Source organism: Nuphar pumila, chromosome 17 (genome assembly GCF_984573655.1).
Source record: "Nuphar pumila chromosome 17, dmNupPumi1.hap1.1, whole genome shotgun sequence".
In the NCBI taxonomy this organism is placed as follows: domain Eukaryota; kingdom Viridiplantae; phylum Streptophyta; class Magnoliopsida; order Nymphaeales; family Nymphaeaceae; genus Nuphar; species Nuphar pumila.
This window is the reverse complement of record NC_143265.1, coordinates 22303740-22317354: the sequence shown is the minus strand read 5'-3', so window position 1 is coordinate 22317354 and position 13615 is coordinate 22303740. Positions and strand designations below refer to the sequence as shown.

At 38.1% G+C, this 13615-nt stretch overlaps 1 protein-coding gene across 1 annotated transcript in view; it reads right to left on the bottom strand.

The window, feature by feature from the left end:
* The window catches only part of LOC149811790 (uncharacterized), a 78554-nt gene extending 68727 nt beyond the window's left edge, over positions 1 to 9827 (bottom strand). The window contains exon 1 of the mRNA XM_089993733.1: positions 9301 to 9827. Within this exon, the coding sequence (XP_089849859.1) occupies positions 9301 to 9500 (200 nt within the window). The 5' untranslated portion in view covers positions 9501 to 9827. The remainder of the gene's footprint in view (positions 1 to 9300) is intronic.
* Between the last annotated feature and the right edge of the window lie 3788 nt (positions 9828 to 13615).

The window sequence follows — 13615 nt, the reverse complement described above, 5'->3', positions numbered from 1 at the left end:
AAGAGCAAGTTCATCCCAAAGGGGAGTTAAAGAGCTAAAATAGTCCCGGACACTCATGTACATTTGTTTGGTGGAACGGATTTTTTCTTGACAAAAAAATTGTCGAGCAAGATCCTTTTGGGTATACATACTCTTAAGGAAAAACCAAGCCTCATTGGCCCTTCTAAATTTGGTTATATTAGCACAATTTTTAAGGTCAACATTGTTCATAAACCATGCCAAGATTTTGGCATGGTTACTTTCCCAATCCTCAATTTTGGATTGATGATCATTAATAGCTTTGATGCGCTCATCGCCATCTAAAGCCTTTTCAACTTCATTTTCGATCTTGGTGAGAACAAGAGAGGGTTCGGGAGTAGTTCCCATAACAAAACCCCAAAGTTTCTTACCTCTAAGATGATTTTCCATCGCGGAGGCCCACATGAGATAGTTGGACCCATTTAGCTTAAAAGAAAGCTCTACTTTAGAGTCACGTTCCATCGGCACCAATAAGTCCTTCCTTTCTTCAAATAAATGAGTCACGCGTTCCAAAGAAAAGGTCAATCACCAACCTTGCTTTGATACCATGTAATGAAAAGAGGCGGAAGCACCAATAGAGCAAATGTCACTCTTTAAGAGTGACCACTAGAGCCAAGAACACAAACACCGAATGTGCACACACAAAAACTCTCAAATATGGAAATGACTTAAAGTCATAAGTTGAACATTAATGAAGAAAGGAAGAGAGGGGTATAAAACCCATACATGAGAAGGAGAACACCTCCTCTATTTATAGAGGAGGGAGGCACTAAAGAAGAGACTACAAGGGGGCTCCCTTGTAGTCGTTGGGAGCTCCAACGGTCAGAAATCTGACCGTTGGGGCCCCAACGACTACAAGAGTGGGGCCCCTTGTGGTCATCCTAAAGAAAGAAAATGAAAAAACAAAAAAGGAAAAAGTGAAAAAGGAAAAAAGAAAAAGATAAAAAATAAAAATAAAAAGGTACATTGGCAGAATTACAAGAATACCCCTATCGGGTATTTCAATAGAATAGAATATGTATATATATACATATATGTATACATATACTTATATATATACGGATGTATATATATATAAGTATATGTATATATATATATATATATATATATATATATATATATATATTTTAACACTGTCCTACTGTCGCACCACGGGTGTTGCAGTAGCCGACCATGCCATTGTGGTGACTTTTGACTAGTGGTGCAGGCCATTACTACTACTTGCAGCATTGCCTTCACCTACGGCAACACCTAAGGATAGTACTGATTGTTGTTGCTTCAACGCACCACCTTCGCCATTATTGTCACCAGACCCGCATCATTGTGCAAGACTGCGTGCATGCCGCCCCCTGCCTGTACTTTCCTATCGAGCTGAGCTCGGTTCGTTTGGGGGGCAGACCCGACTCGGCGTAATGGCCGAGCCCTCTGCCCCTCCGTCCCCTTTTTCCCTGTGCTTTTGGCTGGAAGACAGGCGCCACTACGCCTGTCCCCTCGTTTTCCCCATTTCTGTCAGTAGAGCCACTAAACTACCCTGCCCCCCCCCCCTTTTTCTTCTAATTGTTGCCCCTCGCACGCAGCAGCAACTAGTGTTGCCTTGGGCTTGGCTCGGGCCCAATCGAGTTCAGCTCTGTCCCTAGTCGATTAGGGATCAAGACCGACTCGATAGGAAACCGGGCCCAGCTCAATAGTCGACCTAGCCCGACTCAGTCTTTGTGCCCCTTTTTAACCAAGTCAAAACTCGTCTTGGTCTGGTTGACTCGAATTGGATTCAGGTTCAACCCCTGTGACACAAACGTTGCTTATTCTGTTAAATTAAGTTTGTTACATTGTTCTATTCGCAGTACGATAAAAACCAGTTCCAGCGCACCATTCGGCACAACGAACATGACACACTTACCAAGGCACAAGCCTTTAATAACCTACGCTCGAAATCGTCAAAGATTTGAGGTAGAGAAAATTTGCATACAAGAACAAATGTCAGAATACTTCTAACTTATACATATTATATTATATATATATACATATATATACATATGCTTCTAACTTGAGGACACAGTTTTCCGTTTTCTTGTCCATTTTAAATTACATCATTTACTTTGTCATTGCGCTTTAATGTGCACAGGCTCTAGCTTTCTGTAATTTATTTAGCTCGATGTGTAGTTTCATACATCGACCCCTCCTTTATGTCATTTACTTTGTCGCCGCACTATAATGTGCATAGGCTCCTGTTTATGCAATTTATTTAGCCCGATGTACGGTTTCGTATACCAGTCATCGCTTAAATAATTTATGTAGCTCGATGTGTGGTTTCACACATCAAGTCTTACTTTATATCATTTACTTTGCCGCCGCGCTATAATGTGCACAAGCTTATGCTTTACTATATATGTATTCTATATACATATATAATTTTATAAAGTATGTAGTTTTGCATACTCTTGGCTACTTTAAAATTATGCTTACATGTATTTAAATATGCAGATTTGCACAACCTCACCGAGTCTCAATTTTTAAAAGATTTCACATGCGAGATTTCAAACTCGCATTGTTCGCTGTATCAAAAAGCAAAATAAGTGTTTTGTGTTTGTGTATTCGCAACTGAGTTGTCTCTTCGAACCAGCATAATGAAAAGGCTTCGACTACATAGCCCTAGGTAGTGTGTATGTCCGATCTTTTTCTTTGGTATCTGAAATGATTCGGATATTCTCTGGCCTAAAGCATGAAACTTTGAACTTTCTAAATAATGATGGGATTTCTTTTCGAGAAACCGATATACTTCTCATTGTAGTGGTACTATCAGACATGCACGGCATGTTAGTACTATGATGACTGGACTCAAGGTTTATGATAACCTCATAGTGTGACAATGCACGATGGTTAAAAGAAAACCATATAAATGGTGATGATCGCCTTAACAGGCAAGATGCTAGATTTGGTTTAAAAGAGCAGAACATGTAGAATGGGTCATCAGTTAAATAAGACCTGACATACCCATTCGTCTCTTTGGTTCTGTAAAGAGAGAGGATGAGATGGTACAAAAACTATGATGGATAAGTTGTTAACAACTACGCGCCTTGAGTAGCAATGACTCAGTGTCCCTGGTCATCGGAGTTAGGGGACTGGGCTACCAAAAATTAACCTAGATGGTAGATTTCATTGGCTTCTGCAGAAATTCAAATGCATCCCTTGTCATTTATGCCTCTGGAAAATTTTCTCTCGGTCACAGATCGCCCCCTTAAGAGCGGACTCAGCTAGTTGTTCGAGGTATCAAAATACATAGAATAACAAAACCCCGGACAGTTTCTATTGTTTCTACGTTTATCCTGTGCGTACCCTCAGGTCAGTTAATTATCGAAACACAATTACCATGTTCATTTTACTTATTTTGAACTGCACATCACGAAATGAACAACGCATATGTTAGTCTTGTTCTAAATTTTGATATTTATGTACCTACCAAATTTTTATAAGTCTGACCGATTTTATGGGGTACAGGTGATGATTAGATCAATATGGCAGGCAATGGCACGATGACGTGATGATATCAAGATCCCACTTTTTCTCTGTTGTTTTGCTCCTGAGCACGTTTTGTAATTTTTTGTAAGAGTTTCTTTTGAAATTCCTCTTTTGTATCAACTTTAATTATCAAAAACCTTGTTTTGAATTTATGTGGTTTCAATGTTTGTATGGAGATACAAATCCATTATGTAAAGGAAAGTTTGTCTGTAATGCGCTCAAGGTCCGTTGACTTGTTATTTCAAACACTAGAACTACCATTTTAAACTCTGAAAAAAGGATTGATTGCAAAGCTTCAAATTTTTTCTAAAAAGTCTATAAGTTCGGGATTTTGGGACGTTACAGACACAGCAGCACTGTAAAGGCAGAGAATAACATTTCATCTTGATATTTTCTTCCTTTAAGTTCTGTTGCAATTAAAGGAGGTCCAACTTTCAAGGCACACTTATAAGGTGAGAAACTCATTCATTTTCAGATGAAACAAAACACTTTCTCATGTAACATTAACACCCAAAAAAACACTCTCAAAATAATAAAAAAATAAATTGATGATGTAACAGTAACGCCAAACAAAAGGCACTCAAGCCAACGGAGTGTGCTGTTGTTCCTGCTTCATCCCGCTTCAATCGATTTCCTCCTCAACCTCTATGAGGAATGTAAACTGGTTGGATCATGATAACGAGACCATCATCTAAGATGATCTTAGACACTAACCTATTTTTATCCAATTTAAGAAAAGGTAAGGATCTAGCTTGAATCCAACTTTCCATAGCACAAAACAAACATCCAACATCTTTGATGTAATGCAAAGAAAACATGACAAAACTAATTCATAGAGATAAAAGGTACCATAATTTACTTTAGTATGTGAAAGGAATCCTTTTTCCAAACATGTCTATTTGTCTTTCCCAGTGTTAGGTTTCAATTTGTAGGAGAAACAGCATTTGGTTTTGCTTGTTTCATATATGAATCTATCAGTGAAGAATTTCCATCTTATAGGCCCTTCACCATAGTTCATACCAACAATAGAACAAATTGAGATAAGAATCTGGCACCTTGAGAAGAAGATCCAAAGGTGAGGCTGCCCATGCATGATATAAGAGTTTTGGCATCTCAAGGTATTGATATCAACATAACTATGGAAACTAAAGATCAAAATGCTAGATAAGTTGATGAATACATTGAATCAGCTTCTTCTACCTCCTAAGGTTTAACCATCTTAAAACTCACAGGATCTGTCAGGTTACTTGTTGATCGCCATTGTGATAGAAGTCCCCATTAAGATGTTGATCCAAATTGTTACCCCCCCCCCCTTTGAGATGACTTGCAGCACTTTTGCTTTTGAATACACTTGAACTGTTAATAAGTGGACAGACAAAACTTATCGCCCTTGGAATATTAAAAGATCTATCACATCAAAACCAAAAATATGGATTATGAACTGCTTCCAAGAGTAAACAGTGACCCTTACTCCAGTCAATGCTGTGGGGTTCCAAATCATCAATATATTTTCTGAGCATGGAAAGTAACATTGGTGCACCTAAACCTATGTCACAGGGATTCGGCTAGCAGGGTGCCGCACCCGCGTCGACGCAGGTGCGGGTGCGGTACCGGGTGCGGTCAACCCGATCCTGGGTGCGTTGACCGCACCCAGGTCCATTTTTTTTTTGGATTTTTTTTTTTTAATTGCCCTATGAAATGGGCTGCGAAATTTTTTTTTTAAAAAAAATTCTGCTGACAGCTGCTGCTGCTCCTGCCTTTTCAATCCTGATCCTTCTTTTTCGTGAAGGATTTTCTCTCTCCATAATAAATGATAATGATGGTGGTAGCCTTGTTGATCCTTCTTTTTCGTAAAGGATTTTCTCTCTCCATAATAAATGATAATGATGGTGGTAGTCTTGCTGATCCTTCTTTTTCGTAAAGGATTTTCTCTCTCCATAATAAATGATAATGATGGTGGTAGCCTTGCTGGCTATTAATATTCAGTATTCACTGTTCTCCTGACGAGATGGGTATGCTATCGTGCAGCTGTATATAAAATGAAAATTGAAAAAACCCGCGTCGGGGGAACCCCCGGACCCCCTTATATATATATATATATATATATATATATATATATATATATATATATATATATATATATATATATATATATATATATTACATTTTTGCCCCTGCCGCACCCCCGCACCCGCACCCATGTGACATAGACCTAAACCATTATTCCCAGAAGGATACAAAACAAACAATTTGAAGAGTAGTAAAGTGGCATAGATCTGATAATATTGTCAGAAAAAAGTCAAGATATGCTCAAGCTCTGAAGCTAATAGCTTCAAGGAAATAGACATAACAAATCTTAAAGTTGAGGATTCTTCATACCGATTATATGCAGTTGTTAAATGCTTTACTAGTTGAATCAAGAGAATGCAAAATACTAATATACAAAGAAACTATATAAGATGGATGCAAGGATGAGATTCTAATATATGGATCAAACCTTACAGTAAGGCACAAGTTGACATAAAGCTCAGATAGAAGAGGACAAAAGCTTTTTGTAACACAGATCACTGCATTTACGTATATTGCTGGATAAGGTAAAACACAATGGATATGAAAGGTATCCAGCCTGATACGATATTATTGCTAACCATGTAAGAGAAATGTAAGATAGAAGCAAATGCTCCAAAGAAGGCTATTTCAGTTATGGTACCATGAATGAATTCAGAACTTTTCACACTATGAAACTGTGGGAGAGGATAATAGAGCAACGTTTGAGAAGGGAATCAAATATGTCGGAGATTCAATTTGGTTTTATGCTAGGAAGATCAATGATAACAGTTATTTTATTGTTAAAACAACTTATAGAAAGATTTAGAGAGAAGGGAAGAAATCTGCATATGGTTTTGATAGATTTGGAGAAAGTTTATGACAGTCTCAAGGAACTTAATTTAAACATGTTAAGGAAGAAAGAGATCCCTTATAGATATATTAAAATAATTCATGTATGCATGAGCAGTTACAGTTGTTAAAACTACATATGGTGAGACAAGTTTGTTCTCAATTAGGTTGGTTTACATCAAGGGTTCGCTTTAAGCTCATACCTTTTTGCTTTAGTTATAGATAAAATAGTGTCTTCTATCCAGGCAGAAGTCTTTTGGTGTATTCTCTTCGTAGATGATATATGACTTGTTAGTCAAGATAGAGACGATATATAGAAGCAACTAAAACTAAAACTTTGGATGAGCATACTAGAAAAAAATGGTTTAAGAATTAGTAGAACAAAATTTGAATATATGGAATGCAAGTTTAATACAAAAGCTAGGGGGAGCAATGCCATAAGAATTCAACAATGCCATAAGCTTCATTATTTAGGATCTAAATTACAATAAAATGGCAGATTAGAAGAAAATACCACTAATAGAATTAATGTCAGTTGGGTTCAGTAGAGACAGGCTAGTGACTTGCTGTGTGATGAAAGAGTACCTCTAGGATTGAATGGACAGTTCAACAAGACTGCTACATGACCAGCACTATTGGAGACTAACAAGTGACAAGAAGACAGAGTGCATCTTGAGGAGATATGTATGCTAAGATGGATGTCTAAGGTTACGAGAAAGGATAAAATTAGAAATAAATATATTAAAATGCGCCTACGAGTCGGATCAATAAAAGATAAAATAAGTGAATGTTATTTAAGATGATTTGGACATGTTGCACGAAGACATATTATGGCTCTTATGAGAAAAGTTGACATGATACAAGTAGAAAAAACTAGGAAAAGAGGAAGACTACTAAAGACTTAGAAAGACGCAATCAAATGTGACATGAAGGATTGTAAAATGACTGAAGTTGTAGCTTTAAATATATAAGAATGGAAAAATAGGACTCACAAAGCCGATCCCATGTAGTTGGGATAAGGCTTGATGATGATGAAGAAGATGAATGAAATCAAAACTTGTTGACAGATTGTTGCATAAACTAAGGAAGTAGATGGTCAAAAGACTCAAAACCAAAAGAAAGGGTGAAGGTTGTAATCGTACAAAAAATTACAAAGATGAAGGCAGCAAAATCAAGTATCTTTAAGGCCTTAGCGCTACTTCTGGAGACAAAATCTGAAACATGAATCATTGTTGGAGGTAGTTTTCAGAATCTGATATCAGTAGACAAGGTTGAAAACTTAAATCCAGATAAAGAGCCAAATAGGCATCATTTTGAATTAGCGCTAGTTGAGTAACAGTATACTTCTCATGTCCAAAAACCAACCTTGCCTAACAAAATGATCTTTAGCAGTGCATTGGTCACAACCAATACACTATTGGCAAGACTACAGTTATCTGAACAAGCAGACTGTTCAAGATGTGCAATTAAGCACCTACAACATCAAGAATACATCTAAGAAGATAAAATCTGAGCCACAAACACATGACAAGGATCACTCTAGCAAGGAAGGTTATGATGATCCTATTCTCTGAACAAGGACTACTATGACTTTATCTAAGATACAAGGAGAAGGCGTTACCGCCAGAATTCATAGGCAAAATGCACACTGTGAGAATGTATGACAAAAGTAAATAAAGCATGGAAATCCCGATGCATTATGAACAGAGAATTATGAGACTAGCCCATTGCAATTTGCAAGTATGGTGAATATGTAGCACCTGAATCAACTTTCTTACTGAGGGCGTGTTTGAATGACGGGATGCACCTGAGCAGGGACTGACCAGGGCCCGGGTGCTATCCCGCGTTTGATGCACTAGAATCAAGCGGCCCCAGTGTGGACCGCTTTCTTCCCACACCTTTTATTTCAAAGGAATGCCATGGGACTTGTTAATTGCAACCCTGGGGTTACGACTCACAGGTCCTGGACAAACATCACCTGGTGTATCCAGGTGGCATTTGTCCACTGAATCAAATGCAGTGTAAAGGTCAATCTTAGTTCCATCATTATTCCGTGTTTTATATTTAGAATCGAAGGAAATTGTTTGATTTGATGTTGCTGATCGTTTACTAAGCAAATTCATGGTCTAGTTCTATTGCTGAAAACTTCCGTCTTGCTCATCTTATTTCCTCCATGATCTATTTCTTCTTTGATTTCTCGTCATCATTACCACATTAAATTTTGTATTCTTTTCTGGCTCGATTGTTCAAATAATATAAACAATTTACACTCCTCTGTGATGTCCTTTCTCAATGCTATTTAGGCAGAAAAACCCTAGCACATAGGGCACATCTAAGGTATCCTTCGAGCACAAGGCGCACATTAACAGATTATCACTATTCCATAAGACTACATCAACAGATTGTCACCGAGTACTCCTTTCCACCATTTTTCTCAGCGATTCTTTAAGAAAGAATAATTCGACATTCTTATGCATCAAATCTAATGTAACATACATTAAAATTGTTAAAAGAAAACGGAGAATTTTTTGCCTCATTAAGAAATAATAGGTAATGCCCTCGCACAATTACTACTAACAAAATAAAATAATAACAATAACAATATTAATAGAAAATAATAATAATAATAATATTAATAATGAAGAGGAGCAAGAAAGAAGAACGATAACAGTAATGACAACAAGATTGTAAGCAAAAGAAACTAATAAATGCTATCGTCCTCCCGCCATAGTCGTTGTATGAAAACAAAAATTCAAATGTAGCCAATTCAAGAATAAAAAAATCGCACAAGATTCAGGGAAAAAAACATCGAGAGAATCCAAAGCTAACTCGAAAAGAAATGGATCGAAATGAAGGAAAAGGCCTCACTTGGCGAGGTTGTCTTCAAGGATGGACTGCTCGTCGGGATTCCAATCGATGGCGATTCCTGGATTATGCTTGAGTGCCTGGGCAGGGCCCGAATTCTCCGGCGGCGCTGCCGCTGCGGGCGGGGCGTTAGGGTTGCCCTGGCCGTTGGAAGCGGCGGTACCTTTTCCCCCGTCCTGCGAGGGATTGGCGCTCGCAGCCATCTCTCTCCGAGACAGCCACACACAGCACTCCCTCGTTCGCGAAATGGAAAAGCTTCCCCTCTTTGCCTTGCTTGGTTTTATTCTCCGCCTCAGGAGGATTCCGTTGGGCGTTTAAAGAGCGAGACCCAAGCAAGGTCGCCAGGGAAGTGAAGGCGCTCTCGGTTGGCGTTCCGTCCGTACGGCCGGGAGATCATTGAGCGGAAAACGAATTAAAATACGGAACCAGAGAGAGAGATGATTGGTGGATTTTTCCTGGGGGGGCTTGGGCCCGTACGGTCGGTGGAATTCTCAGTGTTTCATTCACGCCTCTTTCTGCTTGCACCTTCAGAAGAAAAAATGGCCAGTTTATATATTTTTCTGCTGTGAGAGAGAAGGGTGAAAATTGAGGGGTGGACATCTGGCCGGCCCGGCCTACGTATACACGAGCTGGGGCCAGACTTTTTAGGCCCAACCCAATAAACAGGCCAAACGGGTCCGGCCCGATTACCTTATCAGATCTGGGCTGCATTGGCTCAACTAAGGCTCCATAAAGGTCTGTCAAGCCTAACTCATACTCAGGTCGAGCTTAAATCAGTTATAATATGGCTCATGCCAGACTCTTTAGGCACAACCTAGTTAACGGGCTAAGCCTCTCAACCCTTGTCCATTTGGCATATGGCCGAGCTCAATTATTGATGTGGATCAAATTCTTGAAGACCTTGCTCCTAATTCATTACCCAAGTTCTAGATATTGACCAAGTAGTTTAAGAGCCTAGATCTAGCTTCAAGGATTCAAATCTTGCAAACAGATCCAATATAGCTAATCTAGACTCTAGATTCATGCTCCATTTGAAGTAAGTCACCTCAGTTAAGCGGGACATTAACAATGTGAGAACCGGCCTTGGGCGCCCCTCTTGGAGCATTAAATGCAAGTAGGACCTACATGGGGCATTCCTCTAAGAAGGGCTTGGAAAGATATGTGGGCCCTACCTCTTGGGCACCGAGCCAACCATGGCTCTAGTGAACTCTGCAGCCCTCTTAAAGGTCCTCTCCATAGAATTAGTGCAGCTCTTTGGGTTTTCTCTTTAATGGACCTTGCCCCGGTAGACCTTGTGAATTGGGCTCCACATTAATGCGTCAAGTAAAATGTTCTATCTAAGAATGACAGGCTAATCTATTTTAGATGTTTATTAATTATTATACCTTGTAGATTATGTAGTCTCGTTAGCCTATATAAGAGGCTCGTTATATAGTGTATGATATCATATAGAAGAATGAATTGAAAATTAATCATACATCCTACTCTTAAACATGTTTTCTCTCTATCTTTGGACGCCCTCCTTTCTTGGATGTTTCTCTCTCCTTCTTTACCCATGTGAGTCCCTACCTCTCAACTTATTCACCCTTTCTAAGGGCTCTTCCGTATAAGTTAAAAGTGTTGAGACCTTCCCTATGTCATGAGACTCAAGGACTTAGGCATTGCTCAAGTCAGTGGCTAAGCTAACTCTCCTTGGTGAACTTGATGCCCTACAGACCCTCAGCCTCTGCCCAAGCCATGGACTAAGCCTAGACACACCAAGTAAGTTAGAACAATACTTTTTTAAGCCTAAACCACTCCTTCACCTCTCCAAGACCATTAAACTTAGTTCTAAGCCTAAATTTTGTTTATTGTAAATTGCAGAATTTGACCCAACTTGTTTGAGTCATATCTCTCAAACCAGAGTTTATTTAAGGCTGAAACTTTAACCCTAGGTTCTCTCACGTGTTCCCAGCCTACCCTCCAAAAAACAATATTTTACCCTAAACCAATTATGAGATCCAGATTTTATACTTAAACTTATCTCAGTCAAAACACAATCCTAACTCAGTATAAAACCCTAATCCTGATCACCTATTCTCGATTTGGTATCTCCCAAACCCAGTGAAGTTAGGCCTTGATATTTTAGCAGGACCTCCTTCCACGAGTCTAGAGCCTTGCCCTAAAGTATGGTAATTTTTTTTGTAGTAGTTTGAGAGAAATGAATTTTAAGGCTAGAGAGGAGAGAGAGGCTCCAAGAATTTGTCAAGAGATGGCTCCCTAAAATCGTCCCCCATAGGGGCCTTTTATAATATTTTTTTAGGTTTTAAAAAAATGACAAGTTTTGAAATTTTTGGACTCTAAAGGGGGGGCGATTTTTGTAGAGGATTACCTATATACCCCTAGCCTAAATTATCCTAATTAATACGTAATTAACCCCTAGCTAAACCTAAAAAATCCCCAAATGTGATGTCACTTGGCATTTTCCACGATTGGGTTTTTAAAGTCCTTTAAAAACCTTTAAAAACACTAGTTTTAAAATTCAAACTTCAAAATGAGTTTTTAAAATAACTTTTGACTCTTCTAAACCTCTAACACTAACCAAGACACTGACTAACCCTAATCTAGCCCTGACTTACTCGAATATGGTGCCACTCCGAGTGGGGCCTTCTTGAGTTTTTCAAAAAGCGATTTTAAAACTTGAAATTGAGAAAGTTTTCAAAAGATTTTCAAAAGTAAACTTTGAAATTAAAATTTTTGAAATGGCATAAGGTTCTAACTGGGTCAGAACTCTTCTGGATATGGTGTCAATTGAGTGGGCCCACATCGAGTTTTGAAATTTTTGAAATAAACACTGAAAACAGCTTTGAAAAGGAGTTAAAATCAATAATTGGAATTTAAATTTTTTTAAAAATGGAGTCTCAAGCGAACTGGAACTCCGGGTTAGAATCCTGAACTCTTAGGATTCTGAGATTTTGGATTTTAAAAGCCAAATGAAAATTTTTTGAAAGAATTTATCAGAAAATGGTGAAACAGGTTGAAAAATACAGTCAGGGTTAGACTCCTAACTCGACCGAAACTTTGAAATAGAGTTCTGAACTAACTGAACTCTATAAAATGACCTAATTATTGAAAACAAATGGAAATAAATGAAAAATGGAATAAAACAGACTTCAAAACAGACTCCTGGGACAGAGTCCTGATCAGACTGAAACTCCATATTTTTTTTTGGTATTTTTCTGAAAACAGACGAGAGAACTTGTGAAAACAGTGAAAACAATAACAAATATTGAAATAAAATAGAGTTTTGATTCAACTGAGACTCTGGGAACAGAGTCCTGATTGAACTAGGACTCTCAAATTTTTGGATTTTCTGAGAAAACAAATGAGAGAATTTTGAAAAACAGTTAGAAACAGGATGAAATTGAAGTTTTGGTTCAGAGTCCTGATCTGATTAGGGCTCTGAGAAAGAGTCCTGATTCGATCAGAACTCTAAGAATTTTGGTTTTCTGATGAGCAAATGATGAATTTTAAGCAAAGTTTTTGAAAACCAATTTCGGATAGGGTCCTGATTCGATCAGGACTCTGGGGTAGAGTCGTGATTTGATCAAGACTCTAAGATAAAATCTCAGAATTTTGAAATTCTTTGATAAAAGTGTAATAGTTTTGGTAGATTGAAAGATTTCTAAAAGATTCTCTCAAAATTGAAATCAGGATCAGAGTCCTGATCCAACTAGGACTCTCTGAACAAAGTCTTGTTTTGACTGAAATTCTGAATTTCTTACTCATTTTGAAAGATTTTGAAAGATTTGATTGAAAATAGATAAAATAGCTGTAAAAGATTAGAGTTCTAATCCGATTAAAACTCTGAAGAAGAGTCCTGATCCGACTGGACTCTTGAAGAAGAGTCCTGATCCAACTAGGACTCTAAGATTTTGGCCAAAACAGAAGATTTTGAAAGGTTCTCTTCAAAAACAGGTAAAAAGGTAGTGAAAATTAGAGTTTTGATCCGACTTAGACTCCGGAAAAAGAGTCCTGATCCAACTAGGACTCTAAAATTTTTGAGATTTTTGATAAATGAAGGAATCCAAAAGTGACACCACCTAAATGGGCCTCATCTGAGAATTAAAATCAATTGAAATTGAGTTTGAAATGAATCTAGATTGTTTTCTGAGAAAACATTTCGAAATGTAGGGTCCCGGGGGTTGGAAAATGACAGAATGTTGAATAAAAACCCAGGTTTGGAAATTGATTTCGAAAGAAAAAGTTTTAAAACTCAAATCTGGATTAAATATTTTGAAAACAGGAGTGCTGGATCTCGAAAATGAGATGTAATGAC